This window comes from Belonocnema kinseyi, chromosome 1, assembly GCF_010883055.1.
Source record: "Belonocnema kinseyi isolate 2016_QV_RU_SX_M_011 chromosome 1, B_treatae_v1, whole genome shotgun sequence".
NCBI lineage: Eukaryota > Metazoa > Arthropoda > Insecta > Hymenoptera > Cynipidae > Belonocnema > Belonocnema kinseyi.
In genome coordinates this window covers 65,755,336-65,782,559 of record NC_046657.1, presented here as the reverse complement: position 1 = coordinate 65,782,559, position 27,224 = coordinate 65,755,336, and the positions used below count along the sequence as shown (strand labels likewise).

The 27,224-nt window shown below is 28.5% G+C and overlaps 1 protein-coding gene across 1 annotated transcript; it reads left to right on the top strand.

Moving 5' to 3' along the window:
* Window positions 1–2,981: 2,981 nt before the first annotated feature.
* LOC117178008 lies at window positions 2,982–17,682 on the top strand. Its single transcript, XM_033369192.1, has 4 exons — window positions 2,982–3,075; window positions 3,156–3,280; window positions 16,075–16,198; window positions 17,246–17,682. Exons 1-4 carry the CDS (start codon window positions 2,982–2,984, stop codon window positions 17,680–17,682), a joined length of 780 nt encoding a protein of 259 aa, XP_033225083.1.
* The last annotated feature ends 9,542 nt before the right edge of the window (window positions 17,683–27,224 follow it).

Genomic DNA, 27,224 nt, shown 5'->3' with positions numbered 1-27,224 from the left:
TTTTGTTAAAATTTATCTTAACTAGGTAAAAATTCATTTGTTTTTTTTCTCGGTTGTTTTCTTGTTATATATATTTTTTATAACAAATTATAATGTTTTTTTTAAAAGACATAATGTTCGTTCGAAATTGAACTATTTTGTTGCAAATTCAGCTATTTGGTTGGAAATTCATATATTTTTTTTTTGATTCTGCCTTTTTGGTAGAAAACTAATTATTTCGCTAAAAATTTGAATATTCTTTTCTTGTTTGTAAGTTGATCTTTTCTAGTCGAAAATTTAGTTTTTAGGTAAAAAGTTAATCTTGTTGATTGAAAATTTATTTCTTTGGTTAAAAAATATACTATTTTCTATAATATGTATCTATATCGTTTGAACAATTTTGTTTCAATTGAAAATTAGTGTTTTGAATCCAAAATTTAACCATCCCATTTTTTATTATAAATTTATATTTTTCAGTGAAAAGTTTTTTTTTCTTCAGATAAATATTATTATTTTGTAACTTAAAATTTCATTGTTGCTTTCGTTATTGGAAATTTATCGTTTTCAGTTTATAATTCGCCTTTTTCGTTCAAAATTAAACTATTTAAAAAGAATCATTGCTTTTCTTCTTAAAATTTTTTTTAATGAAAGCTGAAATATTGCATTCTAAAATTCATAATTCTGTCAAGGAATGCACCCACTTGTATAAATTTAACTATTTGGTTGGAAATTAGTTTCTTACAGCCAAATATCAGTTTTTTAATTGAATATGTAAATATGCAATTTTTTATTGAAAATTTATTTTTGTTATTTGTTGTGACTTATCCTTTTTGGAAGAAAAATGATTTATTTTAAATTTATCTATTCAATATTCAACGAATTAATGAAAAGTTGAACTAATATGTTAAAATTCTTATTTTTGGTTAAAGATTCCTAATGAAATTTGAAAATTAGTTTTTTTGGTTGAAATTTAACTTTTTCAACTGCAAATTTAACGATTATATTTTTTGTGCAAATTCACCTTGAGTAGTTAAAAATTCATGTGTGTTGTTGAAATATCGCTTTTTTGTGGAAAATTAAAATTTTTGACTGAAAAAATATTATTTTCGTTCAGATTTGAAGTTTTTTGTTAAAAATTTAGCTATTTGGCTAGAAATTGATCTAACTTTTTTAATTCTTCCGTTTTGGTAGAAAATTATTATTACTTTTTTTTTGCTGAAAATTAAACAATTCCATTTTTTATTGTAAATTAATCTTTTTTGGTAGCAGATTCAATTTTTAGATAGAAAGTTAACCTTTTTGTTTGAAAATTTAACTCCTCTGTTCAGAGTGGAACTCCTATGTTGAAAATTCATTTTTTAGGTTAAAGGTTAAACTATTTTTTGAAAAATTGTTGTCACAATTTTGCTAAAAAGTAATCTTTTTCTATTAAAAATTTGCGAAAAAATGGTAGGGTAGCTGTGAGTCAAGTTTGCGGAGACACCGCGTCAACACGGGTTCGAATCCTCTCCGAACTATTTTTTTTTACCTTGAATTTTTCTTTTAGCCTAATTATATATTTTTATCAGGTTTTGCTACATTTCAGTAGAATGATGCTCTCCTGAATAAAATTATACAATCTTTTGAGTAAAATTACATGTTTTGAGTTATATCATGTAGTCTTTTTAACGGAATCAATTATAAGGGGCCGGATAGAGTCTCGCGGGACCGGTCTTGTAAGAAGTTGGCTTTATTAATTTCCTCGCGGTTGATCGATGATAATAGTTGATAATGGGCCGAGTCGCGGGCCCCACCATTACTCAGCCGGGCCCCCTTTCCAAGCATGTACTCGCACCCTGCTTGAAAATGTGCAACACGCCGCTGCGCTGGAACTGGAATAATTTAGTGTAACTATTCCCTACGCGTGACGCGTTCTGCTGTGCAATAATTGGCTGAGATACGCACAGGTTGAACAGCTTCCAGGGTGCCTACCACTCCCGTGAGGAAAGTCCTGGCGAGTTGATTGCGAATAAGTTAGGGGCTAAAAAATCATCTAACGCTACCGATAAACGTGGCGCTAACATCTCATAACAGCTTAGGGTAAAGTGTGGTATTACCGGGGCTTTTTTCAGTCGTCGGGTTGCATCGATTTATGCAGGGCTTATTAGCGTCTTTAACTTTGAAAATTATTTCTTAGCAGTGTAGAATTTATTTTCATTCGATTTTTAAATTTTCCTGATCCAGGTAATTAGGGGCTGTCCATAAATAACTTTAATAATTTGAAGAGGGGGTACCATAAACTACGGTTGGTAGCAGGAAGAGGAGACGAGGGAAATTAATGGAAGAAAATTGACATTAATGACTTAATAAGTTTGAAAATCACTTCAATATTTCAGGCTTGATTCTCTTTCCCCTATTCCTTTCTTTTCCTCTTTTTTAAACATCTCTTTTTACCTCTCTTTTCAAGAAACTTGCCTTTTTCTCATTTAAAGGTTTGTACTTTTTTCCAATAAAGGGAAATGAGGAGAAATTATGAGAGGGAAAGTGCAAGAAATTCTGCGCGGGAAACTAGAGGAAATTAGAAGGACACTACTAGGGCAAATCAGGAAAGGAAAAGTAGGGAAAGTGAGGCAAAATGTTTTTAGGACAATTAGGAAAAGTAAGGGAAAGGAAGGAAAGGAGAAATAAGTGGAGGGGTCTCTGGGAAAGTAAAATGAAGCCTGAGAAGGGAAAGTAGAGAAAATGAAGAAATTCTTAGTAGGTGAAGTAGAGAAAATTAAGGCGGGTGATTAAAGGGGAAGTCCAAGAAATGATAGGAATCAAGTTAGGAGGAGTAGGGCGTAATTATGCGTGGAAAGAGAAAGTAAGGAGAAATTATGAAGGAGAAATAGAGGAAGTGACTTTGAATAAGGGGAAGCAGAGCAAATTATTATAAATAAAAGCGAGTATGGGTGGAAAAGTTAGGACTATAGAATGGAAGTAGGGGAAGACTGTAAAAATGTATTTAGAGGGAAGTATAGGAGATGGAAGAAGATGTGGAGAAAGCTGGTAAGGGAAAGGTTCAAGTGGAAAAAGGGGATATTAACGTAAATGGAGGCAAACTAGGTGAAGCAAGGGGTAATTTCGGGAGGATAATAGGTGAAATGACGGGAAATTAAAAATTGAAAGTATAGCCAAATCCTTTGAATTAAAAAAAGGGGAATTGAAGGGAAATGATGGGAGGGGAAGTTGGGGAAATGAGAAGGCAATTGGAGAAATTAAGAAAGAAAAACTCGGAAAAGGTGGGAAAGGAGAAGAAATAAGTAGAGGGGTCTCGGGGAAAGTAAAGTGAAGTGTGGGAGGGGAAAGTAGAAAATATGAAGAAAGGTTTGCTAGGTAAAGTAGGGAAAATTATGGGACGTGATTAAAGGGGAAGTCCAAGAAGTGAGATGAATGAATCTAGGGGGAGTAAGGCGTAATTATTAAAGAAAGGGAACAGCGAGGAGAAATTATGAAGGGAAAATAGAGGAAGTAATTTTGAATAAGGGGAAGCAGAGCAAATTATCAGAAATAAGAGTGAATGCGTATGAACAAGCTAGGACTATAGAATGGGAGGGGAGAAGTCTGTAGAAATGAATTCAGAGGGAAGTATAGGAGAGAGAAGAAGAGGTGGAGGAGGCTGGCAAGGGGAAAGTTAATGTGGAAAGAGGGGATAATAACGTAAACGGAAGGGCACTAGGGGTAGAGAGCGTAATTGTGGGAGGATAATAGGAGAAATAAGGGAAAATTAGAAAATGAAAGTATGGTCAAATCCGTCGAATTTAAAAAAGGGGAATTAAAGGGAAATGATGGGAGGAGAAATTGGTGAAATGAGAGGGCAACTAGGAAAACTTAGGAAGAAAAACTAGGAGAAGGTGGGAAAGGAGGGAAAATGAGTGGTGGGGTTCCGGGGAAAGTAAAGTAAAGCGTGAGAAGGGAAAGAAGAAAAAATAAAGAAAGGTTTCGTAAGTAAAGTAGGGAAATTTATAGGACATGATTGAAGGGGAAGTCCAAGAAGTGAGATGAATGAATCTAGGGGGAGTAAGGCGTAATTATTAAAAAAAGGGAACAGCGAGGAGAATTTATGAAGGGAAAATAGAGGAAGTAATTTTGAATAAGGGGAAGCAGAGCAAATTATCGGAAATAAGAGTCAGTTCGGCTGGACTAGCTAGGACTATAGAATGGAAGGGGAGAAGTCTGTACAAATGAATTCAGAGGAAGGTACAGGCGAGAGACGAAGAGGTGGAGGAGGCTGGCAAGGGGAAAGTAAATATGGAAAGTAATAGGAGAAACAAGGGAAAATTAGAAGTGGAAAGTATGGTCAAATACGTAAAATTTTAACAAAGGGGAAGTGAAGGGAAATTATGATTGGAAAAGTAGGGGAAATAAGGTGGCAAACAGGGGAAATGAGTAGAGGGGACGTAAAAACAGTGAAGGGAAACGGGGAGTGGAAAAATGAAGGAAATGAGGGAAGTATTGGTAGTTAAAGTATGGGAAATGATGGGGAATTAAGAAAAGCGAAGTAGAGGAACTAAAGGAAAGGAAGCTATGAGAAGTGAGGGGTAATTGTGGGAGAGAAGTAGGAAAACTTTTCCACTTTAGGTTGAAAATGTATATTTTTTAGTTAAAAATTCAACTTATTTTTAAACAATTGTCCTATTTAGTAGGTAATTTACTTATTTTGTTGATCGTCTATTTCGGCAGAAAATTAGTGATCCTGGTTAAAAATGACTTTTCTTGTCAAAATTGAACTACTTTGTTGCTTATTAAACGCTTTTGTTTAAAATTTGTTTTTTATTCCTGCACGTAAAACATTTAACTATATGGTAAACAATTAACTTCTCTGTTCAATAACAATGTTCTCGGATTGTAAATAGAACGTTTTAGTTTGGATTTCTTGAAGTACTCTGAATTCCTTAACTTCTTAAATTTTTTAAATTCCTTAAATTTCTTCACGTTTTTAAAATTATTTAAATTCAATAAATCGTTTAAACTCATTTTAATGCATATAATTCTCTTGCACTCTTTTGAATTATTTCAGGTTGTTTTAAATTTACTCGACTTGCTTTAAGTGCCTTCAATTCTTTTAATTCTCTGAAAAAAATTCCTTTAATTATTATAATGATTCAAATCCATTGAATTCTCATAATTTTTAAAATGTTTGGATTCTTTAAATTATTTGAATTCTTTAAATTCCTTAAAGTCTTCAATTTCATAGATTTCCTACTATTCAAAGGATTCCAATAGTTCTGTAAATTCTTTGAATTAATTCGGTGAACCCTTTTACCATCTCGAACAGTTTTTTTTAAAAATCTCAAAATTTCTTAAATTATTAAAATATTAAAATTCATTCATTCTTAGAACTCTTAACATTTTTATATTACCTACAATTCCAACAATTCTTTAAATTCTTCTGATATATTTTGAATTTCTTGAAATACTGAGAATTTTTTAGTTCGTCGAATACTTTTAAATGCTTCAACCTCTTCAATTTATTAAATTATTCAAATTTCTTGAATTTGTTGTATTTTTTGGATGTCATAAATTCTTTAAATGTTTAGATTCATTAAATTCTTTCAATTTATTGAATTGTATGAATTCCTTAAATTTTTAGAGTTGTTTGAATTCTTTAAATTCCTTGAAATCTTTAAGTTCCTTGAATTCTTTAAATTCATTGAAATGTTTGACTTCCTTTAAGTCTTTTGTTTCCTTGTATTCATTGAATTCCTTAAATTATTCGAATTAATAGACTTTTCGGAATTATTTGATTTCTTTGAAATACTCGAGTTACGTAAATCCCTTGGGTTCCTCGAATGACGTGCATTCCATAAATTTCTTGAATACTTGGAATTTAAAAAAAAATGTAATTCTTGGAATGACTTGAATTTTTTTAAATACTCGAAATCTATAATTGCTACAGTTCCTTGAATTCGTTGAGTTCCTTGAATACTTAACATTCTTTGAATTCTTCGGATCTTAGCATTCTTTAAAATCTTTTAATTCTTAGAATTTTGTAATCCTTTGCTTTACTCGAATTCTTCAAATTCGATGATAAACTTGAATTCTTTGAATTCTTTAAATACCTTGATTTTTTTAAATTCCTTGAATACTTAATATTCTTCAATTTTTTAAATTTGTGTTCCTTGAATTTCTTGAACTTTTTGAATTCTTTATAATTATTTAATTCTTGGAATTACCTGAATTCTTAAAAATATTCAAATACTTTGAATTTCTTGAATCACTTAAATGCTTGACTTTTTGTGATTCCTTGAATACTTAAATTTCTTTAAATTGTCCAAATTTCTTATCTCCTTAAATCCGGTAAATTCTTTAAATTATATGATTTTTTTTTAATATTCGAATTCCTTCTATTCCTTGAATTACTTTAATTATTTAAATTCTTTGAATTCATTGAATACTTAAAATTCTTCGAATTTTTGAATTCTTTAAATCTCCCGATTTCCTTTAATTCCTTGAATTCATTTAATTTCTTGTATTCTTTGGATTTTTTGTATTATTTAAATTCCTCTAATCCTTGAAATTAATAAAATTCTTGGAATTACTTGAATTCTTTAAAATAAATTAAACTAATTCTTTAAAATCAAAAAATTCGTAACATTTTTAATTCTTCGAATTCCTTCTAGTCATTGCATTTCTTGAATTCTTTAAATTGCTTAGATTATTTAAATTGTTTTCGTTTTTACCCACATTCTTATTTATTTTGTTGTGTTTTCGTTTTTTATCAAAATTTGAATTTTTGAATTTTCAAAATTGTATTTTGAACAATTGAAAGAACAACGATATATCAAAAAATAATTGAAGGCATTTTTCAGACATTTTAAATCTGTATTAGTAAAAATTTTAGTGTATAAATTATTATTAGACATGAAACATGTTTATGCTGTACATTTTTTAATCAAATCTTTAATGTAAATAGATTTAGATGATTCAGTGTGTAAATATAATTATAATTCTCTCATTTTGACACAATAAGTAGCTGGCGTACATCCTATTTAAATGTTTCACAATACTGCCTTTTTATGACCTCAATAAAGATGAAAACGTGTCACAATCGCAATTCTTTTATCAAACATGAGAACAAAATTACCCCCCCCCCCCATACCAATGTTACTTAATTATTTTCAAATATGCTCAGTCATGTTTCATCCAAAACAATTTTTTTATGTACTACTCGAGACACTTGAATTGTCATTCCTTTGTTTTAGATAGGAAAACATGCGTAAAAAAATTATAGTAATTAAATACAAATTATAATAATTGAAAAAATTAAATCTTTTGATTTAAATTTTCTTGGAATCCCCGAAAATACTCTTAAATCATTAAACTCATTTTAAGTGAAAAATTTCTTGGAATCTTTTAAAATACCTGAAAAATTTGAAGCTCTTGAAATCTATTAAAAATTCCTGGGAATATTTGAAAAAAAGCTTGAAGATTCGAAATTATCGGAAAAATTTGAAACTGCAAATAACTTCAAATATTCTTAAATACCCTAAAATAGCTTTTGAAAATCATATTTAAACCTTCAAAAAACAATCTAAAATATTTTAAAAATTGTTTAGTCTGTTCGAATTATTAAAACTTATTATTAATCTATTATCTATTATTAAAATCTTTAAAGTACTTTCAAAAATTCAATTCATTGTTATCTATTAAGAAATTTCTTACCATTTTAAAAAAGCTAACATTTTTTAAATCATTTAAAAATGGAAAATACTCGGAATATTTTTAAATAACCTGAAATAGCTTATGAAAATCCTTTGGAATTTCAAAAAAATAATCTAAAAGCTTTGAAATCTCTTCGTTTTTTAAAACATAAAACTTAAAAATACTAATAAATTTATTCAAATCTATTTTAAAAACCTTAGAAAATTTTGAAGTGCCCACAAATCTCTCAACTTCTTTAAAAATTCTCACGTGTTGATATCTATTAAAAAATTCGTTGGAGAAAAAAGCTAAAAGTTTGGAAAAAATTTGAAACTCTTAAGTACCCTAAAATGGTTTTTTAAAAATCATTTTTAACTCTTCGAAAAATAATCTAAAATCTTTAAAAAAATTTCAAATATGAATTTGAATATTTTTTAATTATTATTACTATTTTTAATCTATTATCTATTATTCAAATTTTTGAAGTACTTTAAAAAAATTCAATTTATTGTTATCCATTAAAAAATCACTCGGGATATTAAAAAAGCTAACATTTTAAAAATCATTTCTTTGAAATCCTATTTATATGATTAAAACCTATTTTAAAAAAACTTTGAATTATTTATCAATACCCTTTCATCTTTAAAATCCCTTAAAATTTCCTAATTTATTGACATCTATTAAAAAATTTGCTCAGGATCTTGAAAAAAAAAGTTTTTCAATAATTTAAAAATCGAAATTACTTAGAATATTTTTAAATATCCGAAAACTACTCCTGAAAATCTTTTTGAATTGAAAAAAATCTTAAACCTTTAAAATCCTTAAGAATCTTTTCAAATTGTTCAAATATTTTGAAAATTCCTTCAATTACTTAACATTACCCTACAAATTTTAAAATCATTTATAATTCCACTTAATTAATTGAAATATTTAAAAAATCCTTGGAATATTTTTGAACATCCTAAAACCAATGAAATCATTAAAATCCATTTAATTTATTGATATTTATTAGTAGTCCCTTTAAATACTTGAAAATACCCTAAAATCTTTCAAATTATTTAAATTCCTCTGATTTTTGTTTATCTATTAAATTATTGAAATCTTGAAAAAATTCCATGAAGTACTTAGAAAGACCCTTAGATCTACAAAATCCTTTGAAATCCCATTTAATTTACCAAAATCTATAGAAAATTCTTCAGATATTTTACTTTAAAGTTTTTGAAATCCTTTAATATCCTAAAATAATTAAAATTCTTGAAATTCCTTCAATGTATTGACATCTATTAAAAATTACTTAGAAAGATTAAAAATATCCTAGTATCTTCATAATTATTTGAAATACTTTTTAATTTCTAAATATCTATTCAGAATTCCTTGAAATACTTAAAAATAACCTCAAATATTAAAAATTCTTTGAAATCTTATTTAATTTATTGAAATCTGTTAAATCTTATTGAAAATTCTTTGGAATATTTTTAAAAACCATAAAATCTTTATCGTCCTTGAAGTCTTTTTAATTTATTGATATGTATTTAAAAAATCCATAAAATTTAAAAAAATATTCTAAAATGTTGAAAAACCTATAAAATTTTTTGGAATATTTTTATATACCCTTGAGTCTTTAACATCCTTGAAATCCTATTGATTTAGTTACATATAATAAAAATTTCGTTAAATTAAAAGTAAGTACTTAAAAGTACCTTAAAATTATTAAAATCCTCAAATTTTCCTAATCCTATAAAATCCCATTTAGTTAATTAAAATCTAATAGCAATTCCTTCAAATATTTTTAAATACCCCAAAATATTTAAAAACCTTGAAATCCTTTCAACTTATTGATATTCATTGAAAATTTCTTGAGACACTTCAAAACACCTCAACATCCTTTAAAATCTCATTTAATTTATTAAAATTAATTGGAAATTCCATGAATTCATTTTAAATTATATCAAATTCTTTAAAGTTTTATTAGATTTATTAAATTCCTTAGAATCTTTTAAACTACTCTCAACAGTTTTTTTAAAATAAAATGCATAAAAATATTTAAAATCCTTTTAATGTAATCTATTATGAAATTTATTAAAAATTCTTTGAAATACTCAAATATCCTCTTTTTCCAAATTATTTTAAATATAAATTTCTTCAGAATCTCTTTAAATATCCTAAAATATTCGTGAAGCTAATTTAATTTTAATTTTTAATTTCAAATTATCGTAGATGTTTTATATCAAAAGATTGTCTTGAAATTAAGAAAATTATAATAATAAAATAAAAATGTACTTCTCGAACTCGCAGGAATTTATTTTTACACTTATTGTAATTAAAATAATTAAAAAAAATTATGATGATTTTAATACCTTCTTCCCATTTAATTCAGAATAGAATTATTCCGAAAATTTATTTTTTACATTAGTGAAGCATATTTTATGTAATTGTTAAGTTTAAAAGAATTGAAAAACAAAATTTTTATTTTTTATTTGTAGTATTTATTCATATTTTCCATAATGTTCGTTTTTTAACTTCTTCAGCTGAGCACTGTCGGCGACAGTATTTTTTTTATAAAAGGTAACAGAGGGATTTTGACATCGAGGACGAAATAAAAATAATACTAACTTTTTTTATAATAAAGAAACAAATTAAGGATTTCAAAAAATAATTTATCTGTATTTTATTCAATTACTTTTCGTTTCTGCGCATATTAAACGAGAGTAAATATTTCATCAGAAATCACACCTCAGAGATTTTGCTACCAGGGCCAAAATGAAAATAATATTTACAATATTTATAGTCTGCAAATACCTGGAAATAATTTTGAAATAGTCTATTTCTCATGCGCAGTTGAAAATCAGATAATTATAAAAAGAAAATATTTAGTACGATAAATTTCCGGTTTGTTAAAAAAATATATTTCGCGAATGTCCCAATGCCCGAAAAAAGTTTTTTATTTCTTATAGAAAAATTGATTAATGTTTTGCAGAAAATACCCTGCCTTCTTAGAATGTTGTTAACCTTTCTATTTATTGACATCTTTTAAATATTCCTTAGAATACTTAAAAATCCCTTAAAATCTTCAAAATAATTTTAAATTAAAAATTCTTTGTCATCTTTTTAAATACATAAAACATTTGCAGCTCTTGAAAAATTGTACTATAATTAAATATTTTTTGGAATCTTTGAAAATACTCTAAAATCGTAACGATCATTTGAAATTAAAAATTACTTAGTGTATTTTAAAATACCCTTCAATAGCTCTAGAAAATTCTTTAAAAGCTTTTAAAACCGTATAAAATCCTTTGAAATCCTTATTAATTCATAGAAATGTATTAAAAATTCTTCAAAATATTTCCAAATGCCCTAAAATCTTTCAAATCCTTGAAATCCCTTCAATTTATTGAAATCTTTTCAAAATTCTGTGGGATTTTTTAAATTGCTGTGACATCCATGAACTCATTTGAAATTGAAAATTGTTTAACTTATTTTAAAATACACTATTATAGCTCTTAAAACTTCTTTGAAATTATTAAAAATACTATGAAATCCTTTTAAATCCCATTTAATTTACTGACATCTATTGAAAATTCCTTGGAATTAAAAAAATCTTTGGAAATATTTGGGTTTTTTTACAGTTATTAAGATCTTCAAAATACCCAAAAATGTTTAAAATTTTTGAATTTCCTTTAATTTATTAATATCTTTTGGAAATTTCTTGGCATTTTTCAAAATACCCTAAAATCTTTTAAATTATCTAAAAGTAGAAATTCTTAAAAATTCTTTTTTAAAAAATCTTTGAAACCACCTGAAATCCAATATGTTGACATTTATTGAAAATTCCTTGTCGACTTTCAAAATACTCTAAAATAATTAACATTATTTGAAATAGAAAATTACTTGGAGTATTTTAAAATTTCTTGGCGTTTTTCAAAATATCCTAAAATCTTTGAATATTATTGAAAATACCTTTGTAAGTTTTAAAATACCCTTAAATATTTCAAATTATTTCAAAATTTAAATTACTTGGAGTTCTTAAAAAAATTTTTAATGCTATAGAATCGCTTAAAATCCCAATTAATTTATCGAAATATATGGAAAATATCTTGGAATTAAAAAAAATCTTGGAAATTCTTTAAATTTTTTTCTTTCTGTTATTAAAATCTTTAAAATATCGTTACAATTTCGAACTCCTTACTATCCTATTAATTTCGTGAAATCTATTGAAAATTGCTTAGAATTTTTTTAAAAAGCCTAAAATTATTTTAAAATAAAAATTCCTTCGATTCATTTTTGAAAAATCTTTGAAATCCTCTGACATTTCTTTTAGTTATTGAAATTTTTTAAATGCTGGAAATCCCTTAAATTTATTGATATCGATTAAAAATCCCTTGGAATTTTCTAAAATACCATAAAACATTTCAGCTTATTCGAAATTGAAAATAACTTGCAGTAGATATTATAAAATACCTTAAAACTGCTTTCAACAATTTTGTGGATTTTTTAAAAATACTATAAAAAAGTTAAAATTCCATCTGATCCACTAATACCAATTGGAAATTCCTGATCACTTTTTCAAATATCCTAAATTGCTAAAATTCCTTGACATTCCTTCAATTCATTGATTAATATTGAAAATTGAAGAAAATACTTGAAAATACCCTAAGATCTACAACATGTTTGAAATCATTTTAATTTATTGATATCTATTTAACATTCCTTGGAATTTTTGAAATTATTAAAAATTTTAATTTACATTGGGTATTTAGAAATTCCCTCAATTTTTTCATATCTGCTGAAAACTCATTGGAATATTTCAAAATAGACTCAAATTTCCAAATTGAAAATTACTATGAATATTTAAAAATATCTTAAAACAGCTGCTGAAAATTTTGTGGAATATTTAAAAATACTTCAGATCCCATCTATACCCATCTATCACTTTTATTTATTAATATTACTATTGAAAATTCCTTGGAATCCCAAAAAAATACCATAAAATCTCAAAAATTGAATAAAATCCCATTTTATTTATTAAAATGAATTGGAAATTCTTCGGAATATTTTTTAAGACTAAATGCTGTCTAAATTATATAAATTTTATGAATATTATAAATTTTATTTTATTATTTTTCTTATTTTCTGTTTTTAATATTTATTCTGCTAATATTTTAAATTATATAAATAATTATCTAAATTAGTTATTATTATAATACCGACTAAATACAAAAATAAATAGAATAATTAAAATCTTCGAAATCCTCAAAAATACCCTAAAATCTTTTGAATTCTTCAGAATACCTTACAATCCTATTCAATCCTATTTTGAAATCTTTTGAAAATTCCTTTGAAAATTTTAAAATACCTTAAATTATTTAAAATCCTTAAAACCCTTTTAATATATTTCTACCTGTCGAAATTTTTTGAAATCCTTGAAAATACCTTTTTTCAATAACTTTCATTATAAATTAATTCTTAATTAATTTTGATTAATTATTCATTCAATTTATAATTCCAAAACCTCGCTCATGTTTTATATTCAAAGATAGACTTCAACAAAAAAAATCATAAAATAGGATATTACTGATCAATCTTGCAAGTATTTATTTTTATACTTATTGTAATTAAAGTGTGTAAAAATATTTGTTTTTTCACGTTATTATCAATAAATTTTTTTCACTCAATTCAGCATTGAATTACTCTAATATTTTTATTTGCACATTAGCGAAGCGTGTTCCATGTAATTTTACAAATAAAATTTTTATTATTTTTTTGTTTCTATTTTAATTATAACAAATAGGAAATTAAATTTGGTTCTAAATATTTATTATCTAACTTCTTAAGAAATGATTTTACAGTATGAAATGAGATACAATTGTTCCTACTTAATATTCATAATTCTTAGAAAATGCTTAAAATTTTTTTTAAATCTTCAGTACGCATAATTTTCGATTTATTTTATAATCAAAAGCCATAAAAGAAAAAAATATATTTCGAATTCATAAAACTCCCGATTTGGAAATTTCCAGAAAAATGAAATTCCCGAACTGCTGATCATTTTACCCAATGGAAAGATTCCCGAATGTTAAAATTTCTTTGAAAAAATTTGGAAGACTGAAAGAATCCTGAAAAATTAAATTCCCGAAACTGCGGAATTCCCGAATGATTAAATCTACGAATAATAAAATTCCCAAATTGTAAAATTCTTAAAAGATGAAATTCATGAATAATAAAAGTTTTCAACAGAAAATTCCTGAATTTTAAAATACCTGAATTGGACAATTCTCGAATTTAAATAATTATTATTGAAAAAAATATTGTTCATTTACCAAAATACAATAATTATATATTTCTAATAGGAAAATTGTTTTTAATCAATATCGTTTCTAAAATAATCTTTGGAAATTACAATAACAAGATTTTTGAAGAAATACTTCTGGATGAAAAATTGTTTCATCTAGAAAGATGAATTTTTTTGTATGATAAAAATGTTTTGCATCATTGCATTTCTAATTAATAAACGATATTTTCGATAATTGCCAATTTCACAATTTTAGCATTTGGAAATTATGCAGGTTTGGAAATTTTATGATTCGGAAACTTTCCGAATCGGAAACTTTATTATTCGGGGATTTTTCAATTCAGAAATTTTATTTTTCGTATATTTTCCAATTCAGGAATTTCATTATTTGGAAATAAAATTATTCGGGAACTTAACAGTGCTGGAAATTTTCTTATTCTGGAATTTTGTTATTCTTATATTTTCCAATTCGAGAATTTTATTTTTCGGGTGTTTTCCAATGCAGGAATTTCATTATGCGGGAATTTTCAAATTAGGAAATTTTAGTATTGGGGAATTTTGCAATTCGAGAATTTTAGAGTATCGTAAATACTATTATCTAGAATTTTACAATTTGGAAATTTTATAATTGGTGAGTTTTCTCATTGGGGAATTTCGCAGTGTCGCGAATTCTATTATTCTAGAATTTCCCAATCCGAGAATTTTATTATTCGGAAATTTTAGAGTGGCGTGAATTCTATTATTCTGGAATTTTTTAATTCAGGAGTTTCATTATTCGGGAAGTTCATTATTTGGAAATTTTATTATTCGGGAATTTCACATTACTCTAGATTTTATTATTCGGGAATTTTATTATTTTGGAATTTTTTAATTCAAGAATTTTATTATTCGGAAATTTTCAAATTCAGTAATTTTCTTATTCGAAAATTTTTCAATTCGGGAATTTCATTCTTAGGGAATTTTGCAGTAATGGGAATTCTAAATTATTTGAGAATTTTACTTTTTAGGAAACGTTATCATTCCTAAATTTTCCCATTCTGGAATTTTATTATTCGTATATTTTTAAAATTGGGAATTCTATTATTTGGGAGTTTTATTATTCCGGCATTTTTTAAATTCGGAAATTTGGGAAGTTTCCAATTCAAGAACTTTAATATTAGGATATTTTTTAATTGAGGAATTTCATTATTCAGGAATTTCATTATTTGGGAATTACATTATTTAGAAATTTAGCCGTGCTGGAAATTTTGTTATTCAGGAATTTTATTATGCTGGAATTTCATTATTCTGATATTTTCCAATTCGCGAATTTTCTCATTTGGGAATTTGGTAGTGTCGAAAATTTTATTATTCTAGAATTCTACAATTTGAGAACTATATTGTTCGTGAATTTCAGAGTGGCGTTCATTCTATTTTTCTAGAATTTTCCAATCCGGGAGTTTCATTATTCGGGAATTTTCTTATTCGGAAATTTTTCAATTCGGAGTTTTAGTATTGAGCAGTTTTCCAATTCGGAAATTTTAGTATTCGAAAATTTATAAGATTCGTGGATTCTATTATCCTGGAACATTATTATTAGAAAATTTTTCAATTCGGGAATTTCTTTATTTGGGAATTTTACAATGGCGGAAATTCTATTATTCTGTAATTTTTAAATACATGAATTCCATTATTCAGGAATTTCATTAATAAGATTTTTCAATACGGGAATTTCATTATTCAGGAATTTTCCGATTCCGAAGTTTCGATACTCGGGGATTTTCTAATTCGCGAATTTTTGAGCGTTGGGAGTTTTATTATTCGGTAAACATGTCATTCGGGAAATTTCCAATTCGGAAATTTTAATATTCGGGAATCTTACAAATCGTGAATTTGAGAGTGATAGGAATTTTTATCATTAACGAATCTTCCAATTTGGGCGTTTTAAACTGTTTGAAATTTTATTTTTCAGGATTTTTCATTCGCCTCAGCAAAGTTTCCCAACATTTTTTGTTTCCTTTCGACACAATTGAATTCATGAATTTGTCGCGCAATACTCTTCTAGATTAGAAAATATGTTATCGCTTCCTGCACATAGTTTACACACATTATAAATTTTATCTATCATGAAAGACTTTTAAGCAATAATAATGTTGACTAATTAGTTTATAGCAGTGAACGTGTTCCAAATTAGACATTCACTCTATACGGCGGAATCTGTTGAGACAACCATGAAGATCCCTATTAGAGATTTAGTTCTTGCAATTGCATTTTTCTTCAATTTTGGCCGTAAGTGTGTCCAATATAATGTAAATATTAATTTATATTATTATTTATTATCATTTTTAATAAAAAAGACAAATTTAAAATAAATATTTATTTTGTAGGTATGAAATCCAATTTAATTGATTAAAATCTATTGAAAAGACCTTGGAATCTTTCAAATTGCCCTAAAATCTTAAATATCATTAATAACTGCAAATTACTTGAAGTATTTTTGGAAAATCCTAAAATATATTTCGAAATTTTGTTCAAATCTTAAAAAACCTTAAGTCTTGGCAATCCTTTGAAATGCCTTCAAGTTATTTATATTTAAAGTTCCTTGGAATCTTTTGAAATATTCTAGGATATTTATTAATTTTTATTTCTTATTTTATTTAATAATATTTTTTTCAAAATGCCTTTAATTTATTAATAATTATTAAAAATACCTTGGAATCTTTTAAAATACCCTAAAACCTCGAATGTCATTTCAAAATGACAAGTTGTGAGATTTGGTTAGTTGTTAGTTACGAGTTGTGAGTTGTGAGTTATGAGTTGTGGCGAGTTGCGATGTGTGGCGAATTTTTAGTTGTTGTGAGTAGTAAGTTGTAGGCGTTAAGTTATGATTTGTGAGCTGTAGGTGGTAAGTTATGATTTGTGAGTTGCAAGTGGTAAGTTATAAACTGTGGTGAGATGTGAGTTGAGGTCAGTTGTGATTTGTGGTGAGTTGTGAATTTTAAGTTGTGGTGATTTGTGTTGAATATTTAATTGTGAGTTGTGGCGAGTTGCAAGCTTTATTGAATTTCCAGTTGTCAGTTGTATATTGTGGTGAGTTGTGAGTTGCAAGTTGCAAGTTCGGTTAAGTTTCCAGTTGTGACTTGTACGTTGTGGTGAGTTGGGAGTTGTATTGCCCTGTGAGTTGTCGCGAGTTGTGAGTTGTGTACGTTACTATAACCTCGGCCTCAGAAACCCTAAAAACTGAATTGTTCAAGAATTCCAAATGAGAATTCGTTCATTTTCAATCCCTGATTTCTAATCTTTTTAAAAGCACAAATCTTTATTTTCTTTTTACAGAATTAAATGCTGGAGGAGCTTCTAGCAAACTTCTGCTTGAACCTGAAACACCCTTACGACGTAGAATTGCTGCCCCACCCCTCCCAAGTACTGCTACATCCCTCTCAGATACTGCCCTACCCCTCCCAAGCAATGGCTCACGATACCCAAATAGAAGCCGACCAACTACAACGTTCATCTATGAGCACAAAGAATTTGGTGTGTGGTTGAATTCTGAAAAAAAAGTTTTGGAAGTTAGCCTTTTACCAACGTACAAAAATTTTCGACCGAGTTTTAAATATCGCAGGTTAAGAGGTATTGTGGTGCGTCCAGCTGAAGTAGAGCTGAAAGATTTGAAGATCTCGATATCATTTAAGGTGTACGTACAAACCGCACGCCCAGGAAGTAAAGCACCAGAAAGAATTATAGGATCGGACCTTGTTGCTAGGATGCAATAATTTCTTAATGTACAAAAAGGATGTATGCAGCATTTTTCTTGTGTATATTCATAAATAAATACATTATGAACTAAAAATTACATCTTAACTATCATTCTTTTATGTTTATTTAATAAACATAAGTCAAAGTTCAAATATCCCTCTTCCTTTTCCCACTCCTTTTTACTTTACCTTCTTTGCTCTTCATCTCATTTCGAATCTCGCCTCGTTTCAAATCGCACATTGAGTCCTGTGTCAAACATCGTTTTAAATCTCGACTCGAATCTCGTCTTGGATCATGCCTCGAATTTCCTCTTGACCTACATCTTGAATTTCGCCTGGAATGTCTTCTCCAATCTCGTCTCGAGTCTCGTCTCGAATCTAGCCTCGAATCTTTTTGTCGAGTATCGTCTCGAACCTCGTCTCGAATCTTGTATTAAATATTTTTAGTTGAAAATACAAATATTTAGATCGAAATGCATGGTTTTTGTTACAAATTCATCTTCTTAGTAGAAAATTGAACTAACATGTTAGAAATTGAATGGTTTTGTTTAAACCTCGTTTATTATGTAATAAATGATTTTTCTAACTGCAAATTCAACTTTTTAAATTGTAGTCATCACTTTATGTAAAAATTAAACTATTGCGTTTGACGGTTCATCATTTTAGTTAAAAATTTAATTTTTTGGTAGAAAATTTGACCTGATGGTTAGAAATTCCTTTCTTTTTTCAATTATTATTGTTTATTTGCTCCCGTTTAAAAATTATTTTCTCAACAGACTCATCTATTATTTTTAAAATGTTGCTTTTTGGGTAGAAAATCAATCTTCTTGGTTGAACATTAATATATTTGTTTAACATTTTATCTATTTTGTTGATAATTCCGCAACTTTGTTGAAAAGTTATCTTTTGTTCAAATAATTAACTTTTTTGTTGAAAAATCGGTTTTTTGGAAGGAAGATTCAACTATTTATGTAGAAACTTAATTTTTTTAGTTGAACATTCAACTATTTGTATAGGAAGTGAAAAAATCTACTCTTCAGGAAATCAAACTAATTTATTAAATTCATTTTTTTTTTAATTTCAAATATTTTGGTAGGAAATTGAATTCATTGGTTAAAAGCTAATTTTTCTTACTTTCTCTAGGATAAAACTTCAACTAATCGGCGAACTAAGTACTTATTTTTTGGTTTGAAATGTATAATTTGAGATTAAAATTGATCTCTTTAGTTAAAAATTCAAATTTTCGTTAAAATTTCGTTTTTCCTTAGGTAAAAAATTACTTTTTTAAATTGAAGCTTTAATCAATTGTTGATAATTAGCTTCTTTTTCTTGAAAATTACATTGTTAACGGGAAACATAACTATTCAATTTTTTATAAAAATTGATCTCTTTTATTCTCAAATTTAATTGTTTGGTTGAAAATGTATTCTTTTACAATCTTATCTTTACTATATACACAATTATTTACAACTATTTACTCAAAGTCTTTTATCTGGTTCCATATCTCTATTTCCAATGATATCGCGATGTAGGACTCATTAGCAAACGAATGAGCGAGCGAACGAAAGCGAGAGTGTAAGCGAGTCAGAGAGAGAGAGAGAGAATGAGAACGCAAAGGCGTCTTAGTCTACTTAACTCTTACAATATCATTACTTACCATCTTTACTCTTCTAATCTAAGCGACTTCTGTTTCCTTTCCTTTTACTTTTTTATACCTCCATTTGCCTTTTTTCACTTCACATTTGCATTCTTCCATTCTCTCTCATTCGCTTCTCTAGCACCCTACAACTCCTTCATCCATTCTTCTCCGAATCCATCCTCTCCTGGAACCTTAACCACATCCTCTTTCCAGCTTCCTTCATCTTCTACTTCTCTCTTATATCCTTTCCATACATGCTCCCATGTTTCCTCTTCCCATTCACATATTCTACACTTTCTGTTCCCTTTATTTTCCCAATACATCCCCTTGCTTACTTTGTTTCTCAATCTGAATCTTGCTATTCTGGTCTACCTTCTCTCTCCCCATCACTTTCCTAAATACTTTGGTACTTCTTTTATTTTCATCATCTTATACCATTTCTTGTATTTTGATTCCTCAATCACCCCCCATCTTTCTACTAACTGTCTTTCCGTCTCCTTTTTTTCCCTATTCTTCATAGTTTACTCCGGTCCGGTTTTCTATTTTTCTGACATTAAAGGACTCCCTACTTTTGTCTTCACATCTCGTTAATTCGATCGCCCTCCCTCTCTTCTCTTCCACCTCCATCAAACATTTTCTCGCTAAGTCCACTTCCTTTCCCTCCCTCAGCTTCCTGGCTTCCTCCAGTCTACCCCTAATGTCCACCTTATATACCTTTCTTGTAAACTCTCAATATCTTTCCTTTTTTTCCATCCCCATGTCTCTGCTCCATAATCCACTACATGCCTCACCAGGGTATCAAATAAGCACATTCTCCTTCTCCAATTTTTTAACCTTTTTTTCCTATTCCTCATATCTGTTTCATTAACTCTGCTGCTTTTTTATCCTTTCTCTTATATCTCTTTTACTTCTTCTAACTTTTCTCCATTACATCTCCCCGTCCATTCTTTCTTGCTCCGCCCTCTTTTTCTAAACCTGATTATATTCGTATTTTCTACATTTAAATTCAGCTTTTCTCCATCTAAGTATTTCTCTAATCCTGTTATTAAGCCTGCTATCCCTTCTTTATCTTTTGCCATCAACCCCTACCTTCACACTGCTTTTTTCTCTCTGAAAATTTCCTATAATCTTTTCATCAATCCCTCTCATATCCCCCTTTATCAAACTTTTTCTACTTCGCCTCGGTTCAATGAGTCAAACGCCGCCTTTAAGTCAACAAACATTGCTATCATTTCCCCTTTTTTCCTTTCAATCCTCTTATTCACTAGATCGTTCTGAACGTGTATTTTGTCCATTACCCCTATTCCTTTCCTAAACCATGTCTGATTCGATGGCTCGATATTTTTTTCTTCTACTTCTATCTTCCATCTCTCCGACAAATCACTCACATACACTTCGTACAGTGTTTGCATCAGCGTCGAACCCCTATAATCTTTAACCACCTCTCCTTTGCCTTTCTTCACTATTGGTATAACTACTATTGCTTTCGATGACTCTGACTACTCCTCTCCCCTCCATACTCGATTATACATTATCCATGCCCATTCATCTAGTTCCTTCCCTCCATATTTTCATACTTCATTTGGAATCTCACCTTTACGAGGTGCCTTTGCATCCTATATTATTCCTAAAACTCTGGCTATGTCTTTTCTTTTTATGTCCTCTCCCTCATCTATTTCTTTATCATATGTTCCTTCCTTTCTAACTTTCTTCTCTACGCCTTTTAGCAAATCCAAAAAATATTTCTTTCATTCTACCATTTCAATATCTTGGTTTACTCGTTTTCTTCTTTTTCTTTCTCTTATTAATACCTTCCATACCTCTTCTTCCATCCTAGCCTTCTCCGCCTGTTCCTCAAATCTTTATTTCTCTTCCTCTTTCTTTTGATCACGCAACTCACTATACACTTTCTTTTTTTCCCTATATGCTTCCCCATTACTTTTTAATTTTCTTCACTTTCTTAATTCCTTTCTGACCTTCTTTTTCTGTCTTTGCATTCCTCTTTTCATCTACTTCTAATCCCCCCTTTACTAATTTCATTTTTGTTTCTGCACTCTAATCCTCTTTTTATTTCTCCCATCATTTTTTCTATTTCCTCGTTTACATTTTTCTCTTCCATTTGAATAATTCTGGCCTTTTTTCTAAACTGTTCTATTCCTTTTCTTGATTAATCCCCTTTACCAACACTTTTGACCTTTGCCCCCCTTTTATTAATATTTTTATTACTTTTTTGTCCCTATATTGTCACTATTAAGACAAAATAATCCAAATCTATATAATCACCTACCTCTAGTTTTTTTACCTTCTCTCTTACCTCATCATCTACTATCACAGAATCAATTACCGTTCCCCTTTCACCTTCTGAGCGTGTATATTGTCCTTCCTTATCTCCTTCTATATTTGCGCTTAAGATAAATTATCCCAACTCCTCCAAGCTCTTCAACAACTTTTTCCCTTCCCATTTAGTACCTTATCTTTCGATTTTCTTTCTCTCTCTTCTCCTCATTTTTTTTCTCCTCTGTGTCCTATTATCGCATTGAAATACCCACATATTATCAGTCTTATCTCTTCTTTATTTTCTTTAATTATTCCTTTTATCTCCTCTGCTTTCTCCTGTATTTCGTCTTTCACATAAGCTTTCACATAAGTTCTTTCCTCTCTTTCTTATCTTTCCCTGTTATACATTTATTCCTTACTCCGATCACCATTCCCCCCATTGCTTTGTCCTTTTTATTCTTTCTTTTTGCATTTAGCACTTGCCATTTGTAACCTCTTGGTAACTTTCCTCTTACTCTTTCTCAACCCTTTTCATCTAGACACGTTTCCATTATTATCACTACAATAAATTGTGTCAAATTTCTCATGAACTCCCTATCCATTCTCTCCAATCCTGCTCTATCTCTTCCCTTTCTTCATCCCAGTCCAACCATACTTCATCTATCTGCAATATCTCGTACTTAACCCATGTTCTTCTTCCCTTTTTTCTTTCCTCTTCCGTTATTTTCCTTAACTTATACTTTATCTTTCTTTTTACCCATGTCAAATTATCCTCTATTCTCTCTGGGCTTCCATATAACAACCTATTCTTTGTCAGCACCTCTCTCTTGTGTTCCCATTCGTTTAGTCTCACCAGTATCATTCTTTCCCCTATTCGCTCTTACCTTCCTACACTTCTCACTTCCTCTATCTCTACCTTCGCATCAATCCTTTTTAGTACTTCTTCCTTCAGCTTCTTCCCCTCTAATCTTATACCCTTTGCCCTTATGTTTCTTTTTCTTTTATCCCTCTCTTTCCTTTCTATTCTGTGTTCTATTTTCTTTATCCTACCTTGCATCTCGTCTACCTTTTTATCTTCCTACCTTCCTGCTTCACTAGTTTTTTTCCAATTATTGAATCCCCTTTTATTAATGTGCTCTGAATTATTCAGATTTCTTCTTTTTTCCTAAGCTCCTTATTAATTTTATTATCACTTTGCGAATTTCTTTCAGTCTTTCCTCTTTCATGGGAACTTCAGTTTCATCTCCGCTTTCTTCAGCCCTCTTACTATCATCATCCTTCTCTATCAAATTCTGCTTTCCCGGCGGCGATCTAATTATTTTTGGATATTTCAAGCTCGAACCGATTTCTTCTTTCTCTTTACTGCTTCCCCTCTTCCCTCTCTTCCTTTTGATATAAGCCTCAATCGATTTCCCGCTTTTTGTTCTTAATCGCTATATTTCTAAAGTTTTCTTGTATGAATCCAATGCAAAAAGTCCGGGAACCAGCGACCGTTTAGAATTAGTCATTTCACAAAAGCTCAAAATTTTTTGTAAACTTTATTTAGTATCACTAGTAAGTTAATGACCTCCAGCTGGCGCTTTTCCAGAGGGTTTAGCTGCGTCAGCCTTTCACACACGTAAGATTACAATAAAAAACTAATATTGCAATAGCTGAAACTTTGCTAAAATGTTTTTTATGTTATAAAGAATTAAAAAAACGTATCTAGTTAAATTTAGAGTGGGGGATTAAGTCCCAGCTTTTCACGTAAATTTGTGAACAATATATCGCTGGGTAAACTGATAACGCAAAAGCTGAAATTTAGTAAACTAATAGTTAAGTGAATATGTTTAACGAAAAAAATATCCAGCTTTATATTTAGTGAGCCAAAAGGGTGCAGCTGTTGCAGTGAAAGCAGCAGCATCTTTTACTGCATCAGCTGGACACTTTCGTCCCACTAAATACAAAGCTGGATGTTTTTTTCGTTTAAGGGGAGATTCTGGTCATCATTTTTCAAAAAATCGAAAAAAATTTTCTTTATATTTTGGTAGTAAATACTTCTAGAAATATTGTAGAACTAATTTTAAAGGTCTACAAGGTCGAGAACAATTATAAAAGAGACTAAAGCAACTACACGATAGCCAAAACTATACAGATTATAAATCTTTTTAATTTTTTGATTTCGGGTCAACCATTCCCGAAAATTTCAGCTTTTTTGTTATCAGATTACCCAGCGTATATTTTTCACATCTTTACTTAAAAAGCTGGGGCATAATCCCCCACTCCGAATTCGGCTGGGTACGTTTGTTCACTTCTTTATAGCATAAACAACATGTTAAAAAAGTTTCAGCTTTTGCGGTATTAGTTTGTTTAAATTATTGTTTTACGTGTTTGGGAGGCTTTCACAGCTACATCCCCCGGAAGTGCGCCAACTGGAGGTCCATTCACTTTCTAGTGATACCAAATAAAGATTACAAAAAAATTTCAGCTTTTGTGGTTTTGGTCCCTGAATAAGGTCGCTGGCTCCCGGGCTAAAAGGCTCCCGCCTTCTATTCTTTCCTGCCTCTATCTATGGTCGCGTTCTGGTACCTGTCTCGCCTTTCTTTGTCGCTACCCAACCCTGCTACTACCAACCCGATCAACCTATTCCTCCCAACCTGTCACAATTCTCCAACCAACCTAACCTCAACATCCACATAAATCTGTCTCAATCCTCAAAAATATTTACCTCCCCTTTTCAGTCTCACAATCCCTCAATAATCTTTCACCTTCACACCCTTCTACATACTTTCACAATTCACTCACCTGAAATTTCACCACAAATATCAGAAAAACTCAGCATCAAAAATTCCCACTACCTTACACTTTCACGCCGGAAACGGAAGTCCCACTTTATACTTGAAAACAAAAAAATAAACTTAAGTATACCATTTTTAGTTGAAAATTTAACTATTTGGTAGAACATTTATTTTTTTGGTTAAAAATTTATCTGGTTTGTTAAAAACTCGCTTTTTTTAGCTGAAAATTATTTCTTTAACTAAAATCTCAAATATTCCATTTGGGATGAAAATTCGATCTTCTTTATTTGAAAATTGAACAGCTTTGTTAAAAACTCATCCATTAGGTTGAACATTGGACTTTTTTAAAGAAAAGTTTATCTTTTTTTTAAAACGAATTAATTTTCAAATTATTATTTTAATTGAAAAACTAAATAATCCTCTTTTGTCGGACATTTTCTTTTTCTTTTCTAAAAATTCAACTGTTTAATTAAAAATTCACGAATGTTTAGAAAATTCGTATTTCTTAGTAGAAAAATAATATTAATTTTCCCATTAACTATTTTGTTGAAAATTCGGCTTTTAATTGTTCCAGTTAAAGATTTATCATTTTGGCTGAAGATATATTTCTTTATTTAAAATTCAACAATTTTATGAAACCAAATGTTTTGGTTTAAAATTAGTATCTTTACTGGAAAAGCAGCTATTCCATTTTTTGTGGAAATTTTCTTATTCTTTTAATTTTCAGTCCAATCCAGACTAGTCCACCTCTGTTTACCGCCGATTCAGGATTAAAATAAATGATCTTAGAATTAATAAAATTTAAAATTCTGAATTAATTAATTTTTAATGTACCGTATTCATAAAAAATGTTATATCTTTACACATTGTAAATTTTTTAATTTGTCAAAGCTTCGTAATCAGAAGCTGCGTAATAAGATAGTGATTAGCCTATAAATAGGAGTGGAAATAAACCCAATTTATCAGTTATTTTCACGAAGTCTAACAAGAAAAAATGAAGATTCTTATTGAAAACGTTCTCTTTATCTTTTTGATTTTTCACCATTTTGATTGTAAGTTCACTCATGTTAACAAACCTCGTAATATGTAATATTTTTCCAAAAATTGTAACTTTTTAATTTAATTTAATTTAAATTTTTTTTTTAATTTTAACTTCTTTCTATTTACAATATTTACTCCTAAAAATGGCTTAATCTCTAGTTTAAAAACATTTTTTGATTTTTCGTCTCGATAAACTCTTCCCATTTAATTTAAAAAAATGGAATTTAAAAAAATTTAACAAATGGTAAAAACAAAAATTACCAAAATTTCTAAACCTAATTAAAGTCCCTTTAATTTCAATAGTTTTACGTTTAGAAGTTTTGATTTAAGGTTTTTAATTTCTTAATGCGAAAGTTTTAGAAAATCGAAATTGAGTTTTTCGAAAAACTCAAAATTTCGATTTGGACCTATGAAATGTTAACAGTTGGCAATAGTTGCGCGCGCACGGCGTGGATGCTACGTTGATTTATAAAGTAATATTGTTGACTAATATTCGCAATAAATAAATATTCTGACCATTTTGTTTGCGGAGGGGGGCAATATTAGAGAATGTTTTAAGAAGATAGGGAAAGGAGTACACGAATTTTTAACCATATAGTGGAACTTTCAAATATAAATGGAAGATAAATTATCCGTTAAAAGAATTAATTTTTAATCAAAAAATGGAATAATGAGTTTTTTTAGCAAAAAAAATAATTTTCCACAGAAGAAACGAATTTAAAAAAAAGGAATTGTTTCTGAAAAATTATAACGACTGGAAAGATGCGCTTTTATACGGAAACGATAAATCTTTGACTGGAACAGTTGCATTTTCAATTTAAAAAATTAATTTTTTATAAAAGAAATTTAGTAACTACAATTATGCATTTTCAACTAACAAATCAATTTTTAATAAAATTGGTTCAAACAAGTAGTTGAAATTTTAACCAGAAAGATTTTCTTACCAGAGATTTTTTTTTAATCACATGAATTTTTAAACAAACAGTTGGAGTTTCAACTAAAAATATAATATTTAAATTTTTTCACTAATAATGAAATAGTTGTATTTCTAGTGAAAAAATTAACTTCCAAGCATAGATTTAAGTTTTCTGCTAAAAGAAATGACTTTTCAACCCAAAAAGACGAATTATTAACAAAAAGGCTTATTTTCAAAAAAAAAAAAATACTTTTTATTAAAACTATTCAGTTTCATTCACAGCAGATTAATTTTTCGTCAAATAATTACATTTTTCAAGCGAAGGATTAATTTTTTGTTAGAAGAGATGGACTTTGGAAGGGAAACTTCTTTTCAGACAAGTAATTTAATTATTCAAGGAACGCGAAGTTACAACAAAATAATTACATTTTTGAAAGAAAAAAATTGATTTTGCACCAAATAATAGAACTTTTAAAGGAAAATGAATTTTCAATGAAAGAATTGAATTTTAATTAAAAAAGAATCGTTTTTCACCAAATAATTGAAATTTAAAAGGATTTTCAGTCAAATACTATAAAACCCAATTCAAAAAAAATTTTGCTACGTTTACAATTATGTACTTAGATTTTAGATTTGAGAAATGAATTTTGAATTTGTTAAAAATCATTCAAAATTCTTTGTGATATTTTTAATTCCTTTACCGACATTTTATACCAAATTAAATCCACGAAAATGCCACCAAATCCCTTAAAACCAATAAAAATCTTTTGAGCTTATAAAAAGTATTTCAAAGTCTTTAAAATTTCTTAAAAATTCGTCTACTTTTTGGAATTCTTCTAAAGTGTTTTTGAAATTGTTTGAAATTACTTGGAATCTTTTGAAACTCAATTATAAACTTCAATCGTTTTAA

Coding starts and splice junctions, on each gene's coding strand:
- LOC117178008 (XM_033369192.1), top strand. CDS start 2,982: ATGGAAGAAGATGTGGAGAAAGCTGGTAAGGGAAAGGTTCAAGTGGAA. Junction 3,281..16,074: donor GTAGAGGGGTCTCGGGGAAA/GTAAAGTGAAGT, acceptor TTGACTAATTAG/TTTATAGCAGTGAACGTGTT. Junction 16,199..17,245: donor ATTTTTCTTCAATTTTGGCC/GTAAGTGTGTCC, acceptor TTCTTTTTACAG/AATTAAATGCTGGAGGAGCT.